Source organism: Pleurodeles waltl, chromosome 7, assembly GCF_031143425.1.
Source record: "Pleurodeles waltl isolate 20211129_DDA chromosome 7, aPleWal1.hap1.20221129, whole genome shotgun sequence".
In the NCBI taxonomy this organism is placed as follows: Eukaryota; Metazoa; Chordata; class Amphibia; order Caudata; family Salamandridae; genus Pleurodeles; species Pleurodeles waltl.
The window spans coordinates 580,125,153-580,148,216 of NC_090446.1; the positions used below are offsets into that span (position 1 = coordinate 580,125,153).

The window sequence follows — 23,064 nt, forward strand, 5'->3', positions numbered from 1 at the left end:
TGTTGCAAAGCAGAGTCTTCGCTGAAGTTGCAGATTGTTTGTTCCTGAGGAGTCAAGTTGCCTTTCCAGTTGCCTTTCCAGTGAGCAGTAAATGTTGCAGACGAGTACTGGTGGAATCTTGCACGTCGAATCTGAGGACCCATCCAAGAAGGAGACATTAAATAGCCCTGGAAGAGGGTTTGGTCACCTAGCAAGGTGACCACCTATTGGGAGGGGGCTGTGATGTCACCTGCCTGACCTGGCCACTCAGATGCTCCCAGGGGCCTCTGCACATCTTGGATTCAACATGACAGATCAAGAGGCCACCATGAGAAGCTAAGTACATCACCCATGGATTGGTGATGGATAGGAGAGCGGCCACACCCCTTTCCCTTGTCCAGTTTTGCGCCATAGCAGGGACTGGGGGTCACTGGACTGATGCAAACTCGTTTATGCAAGGAGGGCACCAAATGTGCCCTTCAAAGCAAACCTGAGGCTTGGGGATGCTATCCCTCTCCCAAGCCTTGGAACACCTATTTCCAAGATAGATGGAGTTACCGCCCTCTCCCACAGGAAATCCTTTGTTCTGTCTTCCTCTGCCTGAGCTGGTCAAGCAGCAGGAGGGCAGAAACCTGTATGAGGGGTGGCAGCAGTGCGGGCTGCCCAGAAGACTGGTAAGCTCTAAGGAGCCCCCAAAGTGCATGGAATCATACACCAAATACTGGCAACAGTATTGGAGTATGATTCTGACATGTTTGATACCAAACATGCCCAGGTTTGTAGTTACCATTATGTATCTGGACACAAGAGTGACCTGTGTCCAGTACACAGGTAAAATGGCTTCCCGCACTTACAAAGTCCAGTGTAATGGAACTGGAGATCGTAGGGGCAACTCTGCTCATGAAGGGTTGCCCTCGCACACAGGGACCTGCATACTGCTGTATAGGATAGGAGGGCCTACCACAGGGGTAACTTACAGTGATCTAGTGCAGTGACCTGTAGTGGAAGCATGTATGCAACTTTTCACGCAGGCTGCAATGGCAGGCCTGCAAACATATTTTGCATGTGCTTCCATGGGTGGCATAATACATGCTGCTTCCCATGGGGACCCCGTGGGGCCCAAATGCCCTGGGTACCCAAGAACCATATACCAAGGACATATAATTGGGCACCAGAATGCCAACTGTGGGGTGGTCAATGTCCTAGGCAACCAAATTTAAAGGTAGAGAGCACAAACACTGGGGTCCTGGTTAGCAGGATTCCAGTGAAAACAGTCTAAGCATACTGGCAGCAGGCAAAAAGTGGGGGTAACCATGCCAAAAAGAGGGTACTTTCCTACACAACACCCCCCAAACGAAGGACAACAATACTAACCTTGCCCAGTTGAGTCTTCATTGTCTAAGTGGAAATATCTGAAGAGTCCATCTGCATTGGAGTGGTTACTCCCAGGTCTATGTTCCACTCTATAGTCCATTCCCGATATGGATATGGACAACCTCAACAATTTGGGATTTTCACCTTTCATTCGCTTAAGCCATAGGAGGGGCTTGTGGTCTTTCTGAACAAGGAAGTGAGTGCCAAACATGTATGGCCTCAGCTTTTTCAAAGCCCAGACCACAGCAAAGGCCTCCCGCTGTAGCTGACCACTGCTTTTCCCTGGGGGTCACCCTTCTGCTAATGAAAGCTACACGTTGGTCATGGTCCTCATCATTTAGTTGAGATAATACTGCCTCTATCCCTACCTTAGAAGCATCTCTCTGGACGATAAATTGTTTAGAATAATCAGGGCTTCTTAGTATACGTGCAGAGCACATGGCCTGTTTGAGGTCATCAAAAGCTTTTTAGCAGCTAGCTGTCCATAAAACTTTCTGTGGGATCCCTTTGGATGTGAGGTCATTTAAGGGGGCTACAGTGGAGTCATAGTTCTTAATGAACCTTCTATAGTACCTTATCAGACCTAGGAAGGTTCTGACTTGGGTCTGAGTTGCAGGGGCCGTCCAATCCAGAATTGTCTAGATTGTGTCCTCAAGTGCCTGTATCTTGCATCAACCTACCAGGCGGCCCAGATAAACCACGTTTCCCTGCCCTATCTGGCACTTTGATGCCTTGATAACGAGGCATGCTTTTTGCAGCACCTCCAGTACATTCCCAAGGTAGACCGGGTGATCCTCCCAGGTGGAGCTAAAGACAGCTATATTGTTTAGATAAGCTGCACTGAAGCTTTCCAGGCCATGGGGAACTTTATTCACTAACCTCTGGAATGTGGCAGGTGCATTCTTCACTCCAAAGGGCATCACTGTAAAGTGATAATGCCTACTAGGAGTGGAGAATGCTTTTTTTGGTTTGGCATTCTCTGATAACTTGATCTGTCAGTAGCCAGCAGTCAGACCAAAGGTGCTTAGATACTTGGCAGAAGCCAGTACATCTATTAGCTCATCTGCCCTAGAGATAGGATAAGCATCAGTTTCTGTTACAATATAGAGATCTCTGTGGTCCACACAGAACCTCATCTCTTTTTTGCCATTTTCAGTGTGTGGTTTTGAGACAAGGACTACAGGATTAGCCGAAGGGCTGTATGAGCCTCAACAACACCTAGGTCTAGCATTTTATGCTCCTCAGCTTCCATGCACTCCCTGACATGATCAGGCTGCCTGTAAATTTTACCTTTGATAGGAAGGCTGTCACCTGTGTCAATGGGGTGTTCACACCATGTATTTTGACCAAGAGTAAGAGAGAACAGATCAGAGAACTGGCATAGGAGATTTCCGCAGCCTCCCTTCTGTTGCTCAGAGAGGCAGTCAACAAGTACAACCCCATCTACTGAGCCATCCACTGTATTGTGGGACAAGAGATCAGGGAGAAGGTTACTTTCTTCTTCCTCACCATCAGTGGCCATGAGAAACGTCATGTCAGCCCTGTCATAAAAAGGTTTCTGGCGGTTCACATTAAGCACCCTGTGGGGTCTTCTAGGAGTGCCTAGGTCAACCAAGTAGGTGACCTCACCCCTTTCTCTCCACAATAGTGTGTAGGCCACTCCACGTGTCCTGGAGCTCCTGGGAGCCACAGGCTCCAGGGCCCACACTTTCTGTCCTGGCTGATAAAAAAAATCAGCACAGCCTTCTGGTCATGCCAGTGCTTCTTCAGTTCTTGGCTGGCCTGAAGATTTTTGGATGCCCTCTACATATATTCGGTCATTCTAGATGTGAGGCCCAACACACAGTCCACAATGTCCTGTTTTGGGAGGCTTAAGAGGTTGCTCCCAGCCTTCCTTCACAAGGATAAGAGGACCCCTGACAGGGTGTCCAAACAAAAGTTCAAAGGGGCTGTAGACCATTCCCTTTTGAGGAGCCTCCCTGTAGGCAAGGTAACAGGAAATCCCACCTCCTTCTGAGTTTCTCTGAGAGTCCCATTATGGTGCCTCTAAGGGTTTTGTTGAACCTTTCAACTAACAAATTTCTTTCAGGATAGTAAGGAGTGAATTCCACGTGGCTTAAGGTAAGCAGACATGAAGGTGGAACCTCTGTCTGACACCATCATCTTTTTAGGTAAACCCAACCTGGAGAAAATTCCCAGGAGGTCCTTAGCCACTGCAGAAGCTGTAATGGTCCTAAAAGGAATGGCCTCTGGATACATGGTGGCATGGTCCACCACCACCAGTATGAATCTGTTTCCAGTGGCTGCTGGAGGGTCCACAGGGTAACAATATCCACCCCAACTCTCTCATAGGGGACCCCAACCACTAGTAGTAGAATTAAGGGTGGCAACTTTCTTGCGACTGGCTTTACAGGTGACACATGAGCGACAAAACTCCTTTGTGTCTTCTGACATGTTGGGCCAGTGAAAGTGAGAGACAAGCCTGTCCCACTTTTTGCTTTGCCCCAAGTGGCCTGCAGGGGTATGTCATGTGCTACAGTTAACAGGAACTCCCTAAATTTCAGAGGGATGACCAGTCTTCTGGTGGCACCAGGATGAGGGTCCGTTGCTCCTGAATAAAGAAGGCTGTTGTCCCAGTAGACCCTATGGGTACCACTGACATTAACTTCCTCTTGTGCTGCAGCTTGCTGCCTTAAGCTTTCCAGTGTGGGATAGGTCTGCTATTCCAAACTGAATTGCTCCCCGGTGGACCCTCCGGCATCCAAGAGCTCAGCTATGTCAGCTCTGAGCTCCTCTGGTGTAGGTTCCACCCAAGGAGTGGATTCCTTTCCCTCAGGAGTAGACTCCTCAAAGGAAACTGGTGAAGGTGGTAACTTTTTAACCTGCCTGCCTTTCTTTTCTGGCCTGTGCTCTGGTTAGGGCAAAGATATGCCCAAGGGATGCCTAGCATTGCTCCACGGGCCTCCAACTCCACTTCAGCCCAAGCTGAAGTCTCCCAAGTCATTACCTGGCAGACATGCTACAGGTAGATCAGAGGACACTACAACCTTTTTAGGGCCAATAAACTCCCCCCTCCCAACTAAATTCAATAACTGCCATGTGGTGACACTCGGTGTTATTGTGAGCATCAGTCACTTGGTACGTGTGACCAAGTAGGTGTTGTTCAGGGGACACCAGTGTTTCAGTCACCATAGTGACAATGGCACCTGTAACCCTGTTGGCCTCACCCTCAACACCATTTATTAAGGGATGCTGCCTGTACTTAGCCATATTAGGTGGACAGGCAGCTAGGGTGGCAAGGTCAAGGCCACCATCAGAGACCAACACAGCCTCAGTAGTCTCCCTGACTAGCCCAGAGCCCACTACAGTCCCCAAGGTGAGCAAAGCTACACTCTTGGACTGACTGCTAATATTACCACTATTACTGTTAAGGGCCCTTGGGGTAGACGTGGTAGTGGTAGTAGCAGACTTGGTGCTCTTTTTAGGACAGGGGCTGCCACCTGTCCTGTGGCTTTTTTCTCTGCAGATGTAGCACCAAGGTTTCTGGTGGGAGGATGAAGAGGAAGAGGATTAAGACCCCACCCCCTGTAAAGTTTTGGGGGCCTGATGAAGACTATTTTTCTTTTAGTTTGTTCCCACCCTTGTCCTGATGTTACCTGCTTCCTTCTTCTTGTGGTCACCCCTGTGTGAGTTTTCCTACCCAGACCCATTTCTCTGCCTTTTATTCCCAATTCTTGGTGAGAGGTCAGATCAGAGTCCACAAGGTATTGATGCAGCTGATCAGAAATGCAGTTATTAAGGATGTGCTCCCTCAGAATCAAATTATACAAGCCCTGATAATCACTTACTTTGCTCCCATCCAACCAGCCTTCCAGAGCTTTGACAGAGCAGTCCACAAAATCTATCCAATCCTGGGAGGACTCCATTTAGGTTCCCCTCAACTTGATCCTATTTTGTTCCATGGTTAGCTCAAATCCATTTAAAAATGCATTCCTCAATACTGAATAATCATTTTCTTCTCTGACAGTGAGGATTTTATCTCTACCTTTGTTAGAGGAGAGCCACAAGATAGCTGACTACTGTCTTTGAGGAACCCTTCGTACTTTTCAGGCCTTCTCCAAGGCAGTAAACTATTTGTGAATGTCATCTCCCACCTTGTAAGGTGGGACTATCTTCCTCAGATTCATAGAATCAGAAGAGTCCTACGTGACACTGGTGCCAATAAAGTTAGTATTGCTGCTGCCAAGGGGAGCTAGCCTCAAATCCTGTCTCTCCCTCTCCACTGTTAAAGCTTCTTTATCTAGTGCTAGCTGCTGCTGTAGCCTCAGCCTGGCCTCCTCCAATCGCAGCTTCCTAAGTTCCTTATCTAAGGAATCTTTCCCAGGGTCTGAGCAGTGGGTCTCTTTAGATACTGAAGAGACATGGGTGTTGACAGAGGAGGACCTGGTACAGAGGACCTCCTCTGTATCAACCCCCTAGGAGAGAAACTGGGCCTACTTGAGTAACTCCCCCCATTTTCACTACCTGCAGTGCTCCTAACAGGGCTGTGGTGCACCTCAGATTTCTCCTGACCATCCCCTGTGTAGCCTAAATCTACCATACGATTGTAGGATCAGCCTCTACTTCCTCCTCCTCCTGGCTACATGGGTTGTCCTGATCAGCCTGGAGTAGTAACCCCAGAAGTAGACTTTTATTGTAATTTCTTCCCATCGTCAGCTTCCTGGAAGCACACATCTCCCTCAACTCTTGAAAAGTACAGATCTCATACTGAGAGTCTGGGACCTGAGTTCTGTTTTCCACTGAAGACATCTTGATAGAGTGGTGTGGGTGCACCTGAATACTCTAACAACTAGACTCCCTGAAAATTTGGAGAAAGAGCTATGCTAGAGCCCCAACTTAAACTAAGAAACTAGTAATCCTGATCACTAAGTGCAGTGTGTTCCTAACAACTAGTAGTGGACTTTCCTGTGGAAAGTGACGAGTGACAAAGCAGTAAGTTAATTGCAAGTAATTTATCCCACCGCTGCACCACCAACGTAGGAAGCTGGCCTGGTGTGTGGTGGACACCTATGGTGTTGTCCCCCTATACCAGGTCCAGGTATCCGCTATTTATGAAGTGTAAGCAGTGTCTAGGAAGCCAGGGCTCTCTAGTGGTGGCTGTGGATGAGCAGCCAAGACTTATCTAGGAGACATGCAAAGCTTATGCAATACTAATATAGTAACAAACCACTATCATAAATGAAAGAACCACAATGTTACAAACATAAAGGTACTTTATCATAGTAACACAACAATAGAATACTTATAGGTAGTCCCCCACCCCCAAATGGAGGTAAGTACACACTTATTATATAGACAATAGCAATCAGTAAGGAGCATAAAAACAACAAGTATTGGCAAAAGTATTAGAAAATAGTGAGGGCCCTAGGGAAGGGCCAAACCATATACTAAGTAAGTGGAATGCGAGATACAGTTGTAGGAGGCTGGCCTGGCTTATAGTGGGTACCTTGTGGTACTTATACCCTGTGCCAGGTCCAGTTATCCCTTATTAGTAGGATAGAGGTGTTTCTAGCAGCTTAGGCTGGTAGAAGGTAGCTATGGCAAAGCAGACATGCAAAGCTCCTACTATACCACTTATATCATATAGCACAATATCATAAGAAAACACAATACACAGAGTTACTAAAAATAAAGGTACTTTATTTTTATGACAATATGCCAAAAGTATCTCAGTGAGTACCCTCAGTTAGAAGGTAAATAATATACACAAGTCATATGTACATAAACCCTAAACAGGTAAGTAATAGTAAGTAAAGTAATGCAAACAGTGTAGGATTACAATAGAATGCAATAGATGAACATAGGTCTAGGGGCAACACAAACCATATACTCCAAAAGTGGAATGTGAATCACGAATGGACCCCAGACCTATGGGAGCTTGTAGAGGGTCGCTATGACTGTAAGAAAACAGTGAGGGTTAGAAAAATAGCCCACCCCAAGACCCTGAAAAGTAGGAGTAAAGTTCCCCTACTACCCCAAAAGGACATAATAGTTGTGATAGGGGGACTCTTCAAGAACCACAAACACCAGCAAAGCAAAGCACAGAAGACGGATTCCTGGACCTGAGGACCTGCAAGGCAAGGGGACCAAGTCCAAGAGTCGCGATAGTGTCCAGGGAGGCAGGAGCCCAGGAAACCCCGGATGAAGGTGCCAGGGGGCTGCCTCTGGGTGGAAGAAGCCGAAGATTCTGCAACAACGAAAAGGGCTAGGAACTTCTCCTTTGGATGGAAGATGTCCCACGGCGTGCTTGATGTTGCAGAAGTGTTTCCATGCAGAAATACTGCAAACAAGCCTTGCTAGCTGCAAGGGTCGCGGTAGAGATTTCTGGGTCCTGCTGGGGACCAGGAAGGACCAGGATGTCGCCCCTTGGAGGAGGAGTCAGAGGGGGGGCTCAGCAACTCAGAGAGCCCCCACAGAAGCAGGCAGCACCCGCAGAAGTACCGGAGCAGGCACTTAGGAGGTTGGTGCAACCGGAGTCACAAAAGGAGGGTCCCACGATGTCGGAGTCCAACTCAGAGGGTTGAGCACTGCAGGACGGAGTGCTGGGGACCCAGGCTACGCTGTGCACAAAGGAATCCTTGGAGAAGTACACAGAAGCCGGAGCAGCTGCAAATCACGCAGTACACAGGTTTGCAGTCTAGCGTGGGGAGGCAAGGACTTACCTCCACCAAACCTGGACTGAAGGATCACTGGACTGTGGGGGTCACTTGGATCTAGCTCCTGTGTTCCAGGGACCACGCTCGTCAGGATGAGAGGGGACCCAGAAGACTGGTGATGCAGTCTTTTGGTGCCTGCGTTAGCAAGGGGAAGATTCCGTCGACCCACAGGAGATTTCTTCTTGGCTTCCATGTTGCTGGTAGTCGTCTTGCTACTTTGTTGCGGTTTTGCAGGCGTCCTGGAGCAGTCGGCGGTCGATCCTTGGCAGAAGTCGAAGAGGGAAGTGCAGAGGAACTCTGGTGAGCTCTTGCATTCGTTATCTGAAGAATTCCCCAGAGGAGAGACCCTAAATAGCCAGAAAAGGAGGTTTGGCTACCATGAGAGGTAAGAGCCTATCAGAGGGGGTCTCTGACGTCACCTGCGGGCACTGGCCACTCAGAGCAGTCCATTGTGCCCCCAACACCTCTGTTTCCAAGATGGCAGAGGTATGGGTCACACTGGAGGAGCTCTGGGCACCTCCCCTGGGAGGTACTAGTCAGGGGAGTGGTCACTCCCCTTTCCTTTGTCCAGTTTCGCACCAGAGCAGGGCTGGGGGATCCCTGAACCGGTGTAGACTGGCTTATGCAGAGATGGGCACCATCTGTGCCCATCAAAGCATTTCCAGAGGCTGGGGGAGGCTACTCCTCCCCAGCCCTTCACACCTATTTCCAAAGGGAGAGGGTGTAACGCCCTCTCTGAGGAAATCCTTTGTTCTGCCTTCCTGTGCCTGGGCTGCCCAGACCCCGGGGGCCAGAAACCTGTCTGAGGGGTTGGCAGCAGCTGCAGTGGAAACCCCGGAAAGGCAGTTTGGCAGTACCCGGGTTCTGTCCTAGAGACCTGGGGGATCATGTAATTGTCCCCCCAATACCAGAATGGTATTGGGGTGACAATTCAATGATCTTAGACATGTTACATGGCCATGTTCGGAGTTACCATTGTGACGCTACACATAGGTAGTGACCTATGTGCAGTGTACGCGTGTAATGGTGTCCCCGCACTCACACAGTTCGGGGAATTTGCCCTGAACGATGCGGGGGCACCTTGGCTAGTGCCAGGGTGTCCACACACTAAGTAACTTGGCACCTAACCTTCACCAGGTGAGGGTTAGACATATAGGTGACTTATAAGTTACTTATGTGCATTGAAAAATGGCTGTGAAATAACGTGGACGTTATTTCACTCAGGCTGCATTGGCAGTCCTGTGTAAGAATTGTCTGAGCTCCCTATGGGTGGTAAAGGAAATGCTGCAGCCCATAGGGATCTCCTGGAACCCCAATACCCAGTGTGCCAATGAGAATTGGTAAAATTAGTCACTAGCCTGCAGTGACAATTTTAGAAAGCAGAGAGAGCATAAACACTGAGGTTCTGGTTAGCAGAGCCTCAGTGATACAGTTAGGCACCACACAGGGAACACATATAGGCCACAAAGTTATGAGCACTGGGGTCCTGGCTAGCAGGATCCCAGTGACACATATCAAACACACTGACAACATAGGGTCTTCACTATGAGCACTGGGCCCTGGCTAGCAGGATCCCAGTGAGACAGTAAAAACACCCTGACATATACTCACAAACAGGCCAAAAGTGGGGGTAACAAGGCTAGAAATAGGCTACCTTCCTACAACAGTCCCCCACCCAAGGATGTGGAATCGTTAAGTGGAGCTGGAGGAACTAGGAACCCCAAGAGGTGAGTACCAGAGTGTCCCCCAGTGACCAGGAGAGCAGAGGTAAGCACCTGTTTTTCACTAAAACTAACAGGAGGGCTTAGGAAAAAGAATGTGCAAGACACAGACCGAATTGCAAGAACCCAAAGGTGGATTCTGGCAGAAGAGGACCTGCAAAGGAAGGGGACCAGGTCCAGTTCACGATGGAGTGTCCAGTCGTGGCAGGAGCCACTACCCATCCTTCTCTGGATGCAGGACCAGGTCAACAGGGGAAGAAGACCAGCTGTGCAGCACATGAGATGAAGAGGAGTCCCCGAAGGTGTCCTAAATCTGTGGTCGGGTTGCAGTGAGTCAGTGCTGCCGGAGAACCACTAACAAGCCTCGGCAAAGACAAAATAAGTAAAAAGACGAGTTGCAAGGATGAATTGGACCAGCAAGGCCTAGGGGACTTGACCCTTGGAGGGGAGTGCGAGGTGACCCTCAGCAATCAGGAGAGTCACCAGAAGCAGAAGCAGTTGCAGCCCCCACAGGTAACCCACTGGCAGAAGGGACAGCAAGTCGCAGTGAGGCCCAGTCAGCACACCTGAAGAGGAGCCCCAGTCAATAGTGCAGCAGAGGAGACTGTCCTTGGCAGGAAGAAGTACTGGGGGATGGGGCTACACAAGCCTGAACATCCTTTGGAGCAGGAGCACACATGTCTTGGTAGCTGCAAGAGTCCCTGTGCACAGGGGTACTGTCCTGCAAGGAGAGGCAAGGGCTTACTGTCTCTTCTGTTGGACAGCTGGCAGAGAGGAACAAGGGGACCACTCCAGACTACCACTTCTAATTAACCTGGACCCCCCCCAAGTTCCATCTTAGAAGAAAAACAATAAATCTTAGGGCACTTACAATTGCTCCAACATGTGGATTAAAGTTAGTGAACACCTTAACAAACAATAATTGTAAATTTTTTTAAAAAAGGGGTTTCTCACTCACCCGAGAAACTGTGGCACCACCAACTCCTTGGGGTCTGCATTCTACCGAAGGAATAAAAGCAATCCAGTCAGTGTGAAAAGCAGTTAGACAGCATCCTTTACACTACAGCAGGCAGTGGATTAGGTGACATTATAATAAGAACTAGCTCACATTATCCGCACTTCAATGTGAATGGAAGATCACGGAGGAGAAAACAAATGAACATTATAGCACTCAGGTGGAGCAGATAACAAAAAAAGGGTATGGGTCTACTAAAACTGCACTAGTCTGCAACTGTAAGCAAAAAAATTTAGTCACTTACCAGTTACCATGTGTTGCCATAATAGGTGTATTTTTTTATCCATATGCGAGACCCAGAAATGCTTCACAAATTGAGACCTCTTTCTATGAACCTTGTCTGCCGGAATGTTACAGCATTGCACAGGTCTACTTAAATTTGAAAAGTGTTTGAAATGTGGATACACAATCTGCTTGAAAAGGGCTGAAGGAGGTAGTACATTAGCCACCAGGAAGTCTATACATCCAGCAGTGAAGATTAACAACATGCTATCAGCCAAAGAATAGTATTTATTTAGTAACACATTAACCTCATTGAATTGAGTCTTACACCAATGTGTTGAGCTCTCACTACAGGACTCCAGTCTGAACAGAAAGCAGAAGTGAGCCTCAGAAGGGTTAACAGGAGAGTTGCATTTTAATTTATGAAAGATTCTAACATCGGAGAACGGGTGATACAGATAAATATCCTATTTCTTCACCACCATTAGATGATTCATAGATTCACATGCTTGAATCACAACACAAGCAATAAACATTTAGATCTTATATGAAATGGCAGATGGGCAACAAGGCTCATCTTACTGAACCAGTTTGCTGACTGTTTAGCTGTCAATTTTCTGGCTACTTCCAGCTCAATGGAGTAGCACTTGGTGAAGGTATTTTCCCACATGTCAGTCATGCAGAAATCGAGTAATCACGTGTGATCTTTGTATAGAGAGCTGTCTTACAAGACAACTTGTGTAGGAGATGTAAAAACGGTTGCCTTTGAGGAAGCAGTATGTCATGGCCATTTCACTCCATCTAGCAATTCCCTGCTTTGTCAGAGGGCATCCTTGTCTGGTTGGCTGATGGGCAAATACAACTCACTTGACTGCAAAGGGGTTGCAAAGAAAGATCTATAAATAACAAACTCACTAACATAGGCACATTAAAGATGGGTCTCCAGTGAGTCCTTCATGATGAAATTCAGTTGTCAAGCAGAACATTGCCTTATCTCATGAAAACTAAGAACATGCTGAAGGTCTGAATCTCACGGATATTGGGCCATGGACAAAACTACAGATTATTCCTTAAAATATCCTGTGAGGTAATCTGCTATGTCCATGGGACCTTTGTATGTTTTCTACAACCTGGAAATCACAACTGGCACCCTAGCAGGATCCTTGAAGAGACACTTTCCTTCATTTGAAACGTGTTTCCTGAATTCAATAGCCTTGATTGTTTTGAGGTGCTCAGTGAAATCTCAAAAAAATCATTTGAAAAATCATTGACACTTAACCAATCTGAGTTTTTTGGTAATAAGAATGTTCCTTAAACATGAGTCACAGTTGTCTTGGTAATGTGGCCTCTAATTCTACAAGAGCTTTTCCACTTACTGAAGAAAAGGAGACGGCCACCTCCAGCCTCAATGTTATCATCATCCTGACCCTTTCAGGATCATGATGTTCCGTGGAGCTGCTCAGGTCTCCTGGGCCATCTTATCACACTCATCTACTTCCAACTCCAGTAATAGCACTAGAGGCTCTGCAGGTATCTTGCCAAACAAATTATAAGTGTGAAAAACAAACAATCACCATTACGAAGGGGGGCAGTGGCACCGGTATGTGTGCAATCTTTGAAAACCTTTTGGTGTCATTGACAAGTGCACTGACAAAAGTGGTGAACGTGGATATATCATCAACAGTACTACCACCGATGAGATGGTCATGAACAGTGGAGACCGCAGCGGCGTCAATAAGAATGTCAGTCAACAAAGTCCTCAGTTATGAGGTTACATATGTGCAAATCCATGTGCGACAAGGCCTTAGAAGCTGTTGTTGATGGTAGCAACTAGAATGATTTCTATGAAATGTCTTTTAAGGAGACATCATTAACAATGGAGAGTTATCCTCGAAGTGCCAGCGCGGCTGTAAACAGTGAGCCCTTCCTCTTGGGAGCTTTATGAAGTGGTTTCTTGGATGAGAAAGGAAGATCCTCAGAAAAATCAACCTATTCTGAAACTTGTGATTTTAAATACTCAAACTGCAATTTCCATTTATGTGCCTTATAAGAGGATGAAGAGCAAGCACTGTCGTAGACTCTTAACGTGAGGCTGGGGCATCCACTGAGGTCGTGGTCCTAAGGGCATGCAGCATGTTTCGCTCCCTATGCTTGAGGGTTTCAGATGTTATGGGAGTGCTAACAATAGAGATGTTCCTTCTCTAGATGATTCACATGGGTCTTATACAAGTAGCACATGATCTTATTTTTTTGCTTCATTCCACCGCAGGTAAGCATATATCCTTGCGGTTACCATCCCTCGAGATCTTCTGACCCAGTTTAGTCAGATATCCTTTCATCAGCCAAAACACAGGCTCTTTTAATGTCATTGAGTTCAGTGGTATAATCTTTGGACAAGCTAATTGTGATTAGCCACTAAGCAATTTTCAACTGGGCCCCAGGATTGAACCTTTTCCCCACACACTTACCTAAATCAATACAAATGTCACTTATCTTCACCAAATACACCATGTGGGAGGTTCTGTCGGGGACCATCTTTTACAAATTTCCCTTCTTGCCTGCAGCATTACACAAAAAAGTAATTTGTCATGATTTACAATTATATTATCTCCTCCATCATCCTTACTCAGTGTACCAAACAACATCTAAGTTGGACTTGCTTCTATTCTCCGACTCGGAATCAGTGTTTTATTTGTAATAAAACAAAAGCTGGTGCCCAAAGCGCTGCTCAGACACTTGCGGCTATAAGGTGTAAAATACAAGGATGCACAGTCCCCAATCCACCTCAGCCTTCCTTACTTAGCTCCCAGGCACTCCCTGCCCCGTTATCCCACTCTTACAAGTGTCTGTTTTCTCTCTTGGCGACAGATTTTCTGTATTTCTTTTCCCCTGTTTTGTCGTTTTGCATTTTTCCCTTTATTGACCTCGGGATATGTCTGATGTGGACAAACAAGTGCCAGTCCACAAAAATAAGTGCTGGTGTCCCCCCCCACCGGTAACCACCAGCTCAAATTAAGCACTACACAGGGTAACAGATATAATCTTCCTGAGTCTTTGCCAAAAGAGCCAAAGCCTTGGGGAAAACATGTGTACACAGTCTTCTTCCAGGTGGTCATATCTCTTACATCTGATTTCTTCATTGTTGCTGAACTTGGACAGATTCTGTGGGGTCCAATAAACTCTGTAAAGGATGCAAAATGGTTCCCTCGAAGTGTGACAGGTTTAACTGTTGGATAAAGCATATTCAAGGATACTTGCAATAATTTCTTCAACTCCACCACAGCAAAGTACCCTTCCCACATACAATACAGTGGTCTCATTCTCCTCCACTGCCCTTAGTAGATGCTGGAATCAGAGTAAAAGTTCCTTTTTCCCTGGCTGGCCATTTGGTAATTCAACCTCCACAGTACTTGTCTAATATCCTATCCAGTCCAGCATTTTTGCCACATACTCAGCTGCTAATATTTAAAGCTAGAAATGGCTTCCATTCGTCAACTCTCTTCAATGATCCCACAACTAAGCCTTGCCTTCTTCCACAACTTGACCCCACAAATGCTCTTTTGATCTTCATGTATTACCTTACCAATTACTTTGTTTAGGTGATTAACTTAAGTGCTTGAAAAAAGCTAATGAGCGCAATTTAGCAGTGATATAGGTTAATGTGAAACTCGATTAGATTTTGAACGGGTTTCAAGATCAAAGAGATAATTGCTTCATTCCAAGAAGGCTTTAAAAGTGATCATCCAAAACTAAATGGAATGAAATAACTCTAGCCATACAGGATCATTTTTTCTCCTAATAAAATATACAGTTCATTAGGGATCCCGTCTGGTCCTCCCGCCTTTCTTTTTTTGTTTCTTAATTACTGTTAATATTTCTAATCATAGGGCGCTTCGTCATGTTTAAAAACTGGGTTGACTATAAGGGGGTTGGTGCGGCCCAAGCTGCTCACAGAGGCACAGCGGTATTTCTAGCTAAAAGACTGGGGGCTTAAGTCCTCGATTTTGAGAGTGATGAAAATGGGCGATGGCGTTGGTTGAGCTGCAAAATATTAACAGAGAAGCTTACTTTTGTGAGCCTGTATGCCCCTCTAGTAGATGATTCCGGGCTGTATGAGGACCTCTTCCAATCCCTTCTACACCTTACATGTAAAATTATTATTGGTGGGGATTTCAACTTTCTCCAAGACCCGTATATTGACTCCTCAGTGAAAGGGAAGAAGCAACACAAACCTAGAGTGGTGAAGGTGTTTAAGGACTGTGAAAGAATAATGGCGCTAGGTGACCCTTGGAGATTATCAGCGCTAAACAAACGAGAATACACATATTTTTCTGGACGTTTTAAAAGCGCGTCCCGCATTGATTTCTTTCTGGTGTCCAAAACGCTTCACTTTCAGAATCAGCGAGTGCTGCATTCCAACCTTTCGGAGCATGCAATCCTTATCCTGCATACACTATTATCCTTAGACCAGGGTTTGCTATAATCTAAAAGGTGGATTTTTAATCAGCAGCTGCTCCACGAGGAAGGCTGGGTACAGGTTTACAGAGTCGAAATTAAGGACTATCTGAATAGAAATAGAGACTCTGCTACTCTTAGTATGGTCTGGGACTCTTTTAAAGCCTATGTCAGAGGTATTATAATTACAAAAGAGGCAGAAGACATGCAACATCTTAAACTACAAAATAGGGTGATGGAAGACACAGTTCAGTGTAGGTTGGATAATTCTTTTATTCAGACCCCCATGGAGAGCAACAAGAAAGCATTGGATCTGGCTAAACTGGCACTGTCGGATAGATAAGGATCAAAGTCATCAAAGATACACAATCCCTTTTGTGAACTATGTTATCCCGCTCTCTCAGTTTGTAATGAGGTTCGGGGCCAAGCTTAATCCAGAGACAGTCAGGAAGTGGGACAACGCAGGTTTTAGGAAAATTGGAGACTTCAGAGTTGGTAATAGATGGGCAACACGTTTAAACATAGAGGCGGCAGTGTGGAACAATTTTTTGCTGCTGGGGTCTTATAGGCACCTGCTCCATAATTTTGGGGATTTAGACATAGATCATAGATCAGATTCTTGATACCCAGGAGATAGTGAGAAAACTGATAGGTCCCGGGGTGAACAGATGCATAGGGAATGGGAAAGTCTACTCGGGATTGCAAAAGCTCCAATCTCTGGGTTAATGCTGCTAGGAAATGGGAGAAGGACGAAAGTTTGATACTATCCAAAAACAGCTGGGAGATAGTGAAGCGATTACATTTTGAGGCACTAAAATGAGCTAACTGGCACCAAATGCTATATTTTACCAAATGGTTACTCAACCGCAACTGCAAGATCGGTCGCGGATTAACCCCGGCCATCCAGCTCGCTGTTTCCGTTGTCAAACGGATGGTACAGTAAACTGGACACACGAGATAGGCACCTGTCAACTTGTCCAAGAATTTTGGGGGAAGACAGTCAGGTTTTTTAATATGATGTTACAGATCAAAATAGTCCCTGGCATCTGGCTTCTGATCTTGGGGTATGACACAGAGGTACAACTTTCTCCTAGAAGGGTAAAAACTGTTTTTATTGCCACAGCGGTTGCTCGATCTCTTTTATTGAAAAATTGGTACTCAACGCAGATTCCAGCTGTGGAAAAATGGCAAAACAAAATGGCTCTGGTGAGAAAGCAGGAGTGGAAGTATGCCATGAGAACTGGCGGGCTTAAAAGGTTTGGTCAAACTTGGGGTTGCTCCTTCAAGACACAGGATACCAAGGCTGTGTAGGCAAAATTGAGAAGATGGAAAATGTCACTTACCCAGTGTACATCTGTTCGTGGCATGAGACGCTGCAGATTCACATGCTGTGCATATCCCGCCATCTAGTGTTGGGCTCGGAGTGTTACAAGTTGTTTTTCTTCGAAGAAGTCTTTTCGAGTCACGAGATCGAGGGACTCCTCCCCTTTCGGCTCCATTGCGCATGGGCGTCGACTCCATCTTAGATTGTTTTCCCCGCAGAGGGTGAGGTAGGAGTTGTGTATATAGTAATAGTGCCCATGCAATGGAGTATGTATGTACATAATGTGTCTAAAAGTGTTATATATATTTACAAATTTACAAATGTACAAGTTTATTTTTATCAACTTATAACTGCTACAGGTTCCCGGGGAGGTGGGAGGGCGCATGTGAATCTGCAGCGTCTCATGCCACGAACAGATGTACACTGGGTATGTGACATTTTCCGTTCGATGGCATGTGTAGCTGGAGATACACATGCTGTGCATAGACTAGTAAGCAGTTATCTCCCCAAAAGCGGTGGTTTAGCCTGTAGGAGTTGAAGTTGTTTGAAATAATGTTCGTAATACTGCCTGTCCTACTGTGGCTTGTTGTATTGTTAACACATCCACACAGTAATGTTTAGTGAATGTATGAGGCGTAGACCATGTGGCTGCCTTACAGATTTCTGTCATTGGTATATTTCCTAGAAAGGCCATGGTGGCGCCTTTCTTTCTAGTGGAGTGTGCCTTTGGTGTAATAGGCAGTTCTCTTTTTGCTTTAACATAACAGGTTTGAATACACTTAACTATCCATCTGGCAATGCCTTGTCTGGATATTGGATTTCCTGCATGAGGTTTTTGAAAAGCTACAAACAATTGTTTTGTTTTGCGAAATTGTTTGGTTCTATCAATGTAATACATTAGTGCTCTTTTTATGTCTAATGTATGTAATGCTCTTTCAGCTACAGAGTCTGGTTCTGGAAAAAATACTAGGAGTTCCACTGTTTGATTTAAGTGGAACGGTGATATAACTTATGGTAAAAATTTGGGATTTGTGCGTAGAACCACTTTGTTTGTGTATTTGTATAAAGGGTTCCTGTATGGTAAAGGCTTGTATTTCACTTACTCTTCTAAGAGATGTGATAGCTATTAGGAATGCTACTTTCCATGTTAAGTATTGCATCTCACAAGAGTGCATGGGTTCAAATGGTGGAACCATGAGTCATGTTAATACAATATTGAGGTTCCACGAAGGAACTGGTGGTGTTCTTGGGGGAATGAATCTTTTTAGACCCTCCATAAACGCTTTTATGACTGGGATTCTAAATAGTGATGTAGAATGTGTAATTTGTAGATAGGCAGAAATTGCTGTGAGATGTATTTTAATGGATGAAAAAGCTAACTTAGACTTTTGTAAGTGTAGTAAGTAGCTTACAATGTTTTCTGTGGACGCGTGTAATGGTTGAATTTGATTATTATGACAGTAATAAACAAATTGTTTCCATTTATTTGCGTAGCAATGTCTTGTAGTAGGTTTTCTAGCCTGTTTGATGACCTCCATGCATTCTTGTGTAAGGTTTAGATGTCCAAATTCTAAGACTTCAGGAGCCAGATTGCTAGATTGAGCGATGCTGGTTTCGGGTGTCTGATCTGTTGTTTGTGTTGAGTTAACAGATCTGGTCTGTTTGGTAGCTTGATATGAGGCACTACTGACAGGTCTAGTAGTGTTGTGTACCATGGTTGGCGTGCCCAAGTTGGTGCTACTAGTATTAGTATGAGTTTGTTTTGACTCAATTTGTTTACTAGATACGGAAGGAGTGGGAGAGGGGGAAAAGCGTAAGCAAATATACCTGACCAACTCATCCATAACGCATTGCCCTTGGAGTGAGGGTGTGGGTACCTGGATGCGAAGGTTTGGCATTTTGCGTTTTCTTTTGTTGCGAATAGGTCTATTTGCGGTGTTCCCCAGTTTTGGAAGTAGGATTGTAGTATCTGGGGATGAATTTCCCATTCGTGGATCTGTTGGTGATCTCGACTGAGATTGTCGGCTAACTGGTTTTGAATTCCTGGTATGTACTGCGCTATTAGGCGAATGTGATTGTGAATTGCCCACTGCCAAATCTTTTGTGCTAAGAGACACAGCTGTGATGAGTGTGTCCCTCCCTGTTTGTTTATGTAATACATTGTTGTCATGCTGTCTGTTTTGACAAGAATGTGTTTGTGGGCTATTAGTGGTTGAAATGCTTTCAATGCTAGAAACACTGCTAGTAGTTCTAGTTGATTTATATGAAGTTGTTTTTGCTGAGTGTCCCATTGTCCCTGGATGCTGTGTTGGTTGAGGTGTGCTCCCCACCCTACCATGGAAGCATCTATTGTGATTACGTATTGAGGCACTGGGTCTTGGAAAGGCCGCCCTTGATTTAAATTTATAGGATTCCACCATTGAAGCGAGGTGTGTGTTTCGCGGTCTATCAACACTAGATCTTGAAGTTGACCCTGTGCTTGTGTCCATTGTCTTGCTAGGCACTGCTGTAAGGGCCGCATGTGTAATCTTGCGTTTGGGACAATGGCTATGCATGAAGACATCATGCCTAGAAGTTTCATCACTAATTTTACCTGATATTATTGGTATGGGTGCATGCTTTGTATTAAGTTTTGGAATGCTTGTACCCTTTGTGGACTTGGAGTGGCAATCCCTTTGTTTGTGTTGATTGTTGCTCCTAAGTATTGTTGTATTTGACACGGTTGTAAGCGTGATTTTAGGTAGTTTGAGAACCCTAGTTTGTGAAGGGTTTCTATGACGTATTTTGTGTGTTGAAGACACTGTTTCTGAGTGTTGGTTTTTATTAACCAATCGTCTAGATATGGGAATACGTGTATGTGCTGTCTTCTGATATGTGCAGCTACTACTGCAAGGCATTTTGTAAATACCCTTGGTGCTGTTGTTATCCCAAATGGTAACACTTTGAATTGGTAATGTACTCCTTGGATTACAAACCTTAAGTATTTCCTGTGTGAAGGATGTATGGGTATATGGAAGTAAGCGTCCTTGAGGTCTAATGTTGACATGTAGTCTTGTTGTTTGAGCAAGGGAATCACGTCTTGAAGTGTTTCCATGTGAAAGTGATCTGATTTGATGTAAAGATTTAGTGTTCTGAAATCTAAGATGGGTCTTAGAGTTTTGTCCTTTTTTGGTATTAGAAAATACAGGGAATAAACACTTGTTCCTTTCTGATGGTTGGGTACCAGTTCTATTGCCTCTTTTTGTAACAATGCTTGTACTTCTAGTTGTAATATATCCAAGTGCTGTTTGGACATGTTGTGTGTTCTTGGAGGCACATTTGGTGGCAATTGTAGGAATTCTATGCAATAACCATGTTGGATAATGGCTAGGACCCACGAGTCCGTAGTTATTTCTTCCCAATTTTTGTAATAATCTGTGAGTCTCCCCCCCCACTGGTGTTATGTGTTGGGGATTTGTAACATTGAAGTCACTGTTTAGTTTGTGGGGTCTTTGGGCTTTGGAATTTCCCTCTGGTTTTAGGGAACTGTCCACCTCTATATTGTCCCCGAAAGCCTCCTCTTTGATACTGGCCCTGGTATGTGGGTCTGGCCTGTGAGGTTGAGGGTTCTGTGCTTTGGGCTCGAAACCCCCCTCTAAAGTGTGGCTTCCTAAAGGTGCCTCTGGCCGTGTCAGTGTCCTTCTTTAGCTTCTCTATAGCTGTATCCACCTCCGGCCCAAACAACTGTTGTCCATTAAAGGGCATATTAAGCACAGCCTGCTGGATCTCTGGCTTAAATCTGGAGGTGCGTAGCCATGCATGTCTTCGAATAGTGACCGCTGTATTTACAGTTCTGGCGGCTGTGTCCGCTGCGTCCATAGCCGATCGTATCTGGTTGTTGCAGATACTTTGGCCCTCCTCCACCACTTGCTGTGCACGCTTTTGAAACTCCTTGGGAAGATGTTCAATAAAATGCTGCATTTCATCCCAATGAGCCCTGTCATATCTTGCCAATAAAGCCTGTGAATTGGCAATGCGCCATTGATTGGCTGCCTGTGCTGCAACCCTTTTCCCCGCTGCATCAAACTTTCGACTTTCTTTGTCGGGTGGTGGTGCATCCCCAGAAGCCTGTGAGTTTGCCCTTTTGCGGGCTGAGCCTACTACCACTGAGTCAGGTGTTAGTTGTTGTGTGATGTACACAGGGTCCGTAGGGGGTGGCTTGTACTTCTTTTCCACCCTAGGTGTAATGGCTCTGCATTTGACGGGGTCTTGAAACACTTGTTTTGCATGTTTTAACATCCCTGGTAACATCGGCAGACTCTGGTACTGGCTGTGTGTTGATGACAAAGTATTGAATAAAAAGTCATCCTCAATAGGTTCAGCATGCAGTGCTACATTGTGAAAAGTAGCTGCTCTGGACTTCACCTGCATGTAAGCAGTACTGTCTATTGGTGGTGACAGTCTTGCCGGGTAGCAATCCGGACTATTGTCAGATACTGGTGCATCGTATAGATCCCATGCATCTGGGTCATCCTGGCTCATCCCTGTGTGCGTTGGAGATTGCATCATTGGGGGTGTTGCAATTGGTGACAGTTGCGGTGAGTGCTGTGGCGATGGTTGGGGCGAAAAACGTGGTGGAGTTTTTTCTTTAGCCACTTTTGCTTTTGGCTGTTTATCTGTTTCTTGGAAAGCAAGTTTCCTTTTCATTTTAATTGGGGGAAGAGTTCTTATTTTCCCTGTGTCTTTTTGAATATGGAGCCTTCTTTGTGTATAGTCTGGTTCTCCCAGCCCTAATTCTTGTCCAAATTGATGGCCTTGTAGTTGAGATGAAAGGCCTTGTTCTTCGGAATAGGAGCTCTGTTTCGGCTCTGATGCTGGGTGTTTCGGCACCGAAACTTTTTCCGCAGTTTTTTTCAGCTCCGAAGCCACCTTTTTCGGTTTCGGGGTGCCGATCTCTCGGTGCCGACTTTGGTCGGAGCCGGTATCTCGGTGCCGACTTTGGTCGGAGCCGGTATCTCGGTGTCGAGTTTGGTCGGAGCCAGAATCTCGGTGTCGAGTTTGGTCGGAGCCAGAATCTCGGTGTCGAGTTTGGTCGGAGCCAGAATCTCAGTGCCGAGTATGGTCTGTGCCGGTATCTCGACCGGACTCGGATGTCTTCAACATGTGTGTGCCCTTTTTCGGTGCCAATGGTTGGTCACCATGTTTACGGGTTAAGCCATGGCCTGCCGGCGGTGGCGTCCCCTGGGCTTTCATTATTTTGGTGTGAGTTTTGGCCGGGGCAGTTTTACTCACGGTTTTTGCCGGCTGCTCACTTTCGGCCTCATCCGAGTCCGAATCTGGAATGAAGAAAGTCTCCTCTTCTTCGACGTCGTGGTGTCCTGACGGCATCGACGCCATTTGAAGCCTTCGAGCTCTCCGGTCCCGTAGCGTCTTTTTCGACCGAAATGCCCGACAGGCCTCGCAGGTATCCTCTTTGTGTTCGGGTGACAAACACAAATTACAGACCAAATGCTGGTCTGTGTAAGGATACTTATTGTGGCATTCGGGGCAGAAGCAGAATGGGGTCCGTTCCATGAGCCTTGAAGACGCACGCGGTCAGGCCACCGGAGCTCTTCTTTAATTCGGTGTCGATCTGCTATAACTAACCCGATACCGTACGCAAACAATACCGTTGAGTTTTCAGAGATTTAACTAACTTTCCGAACCGAAACACGGAGCGAAGAGGAACACGTCCGAACCCGATGGCGGAAAGAAAACAATCTAAGATGGAGTCAACGCCCATGCGCAATGGAGCCGAAAGGGGAGGAGTCCCTCGATCTCGTGACTCGAAAAGACTTCTTTGAAGAAAAACAACTTGTAACACTCCGAGCCCAACACTAGATGGCGGGATGTGCACAGCATGTGTATCTGCAGCTACACATGCCATCGAACATATATATACATGGTAGCACCTTTCTTTCTAGTTGAGTGTGCCCTTGGTGTAATATGCAGTTCTCTTTTTGCTTTAAGATAACAGGTTTGAATGCACTTAACTATCCATCTAGCAATGCCTTGTTTAGAAATTGGATTTCCTGTATGAGGTTTTTGGAAAGCAATAAATAATTGTTTTGTTTTTCGAATTAGTTTTGTTCTGTCAATGTAGTACATTAACGCTCTTTTGATGTCTAATGTATGTAGCGCTCTTTCAGCTACAGAATCTGGTTGTGGAAAGAACACTGGTAGTTCTACTGTTTGGTTCAAGTGTAACGGTGATATGACTTTTGGTAAGAATTTAGGATT

The 23,064-nt window shown here is 45.7% G+C and overlaps 1 protein-coding gene across 5 annotated transcripts in view; it reads right to left on the minus strand.

Annotated features, from left to right (window-relative positions):
• PRR14 (proline rich 14) overlaps window positions 1-23,064 on the minus strand; it is a 419,901-nt gene that overhangs the window by 253,443 nt on the left and 143,394 nt on the right. For all 5 annotated transcript variants that reach the window (XM_069244395.1, XM_069244393.1, XM_069244396.1 and 2 more), the window contains one exon: window positions 10,749-10,789. In XM_069244395.1, coding sequence (XP_069100496.1) covers window positions 10,749-10,789 — 41 coding nt within the window. The remainder of the gene's footprint in view (window positions 1-10,748; window positions 10,790-23,064) is intronic.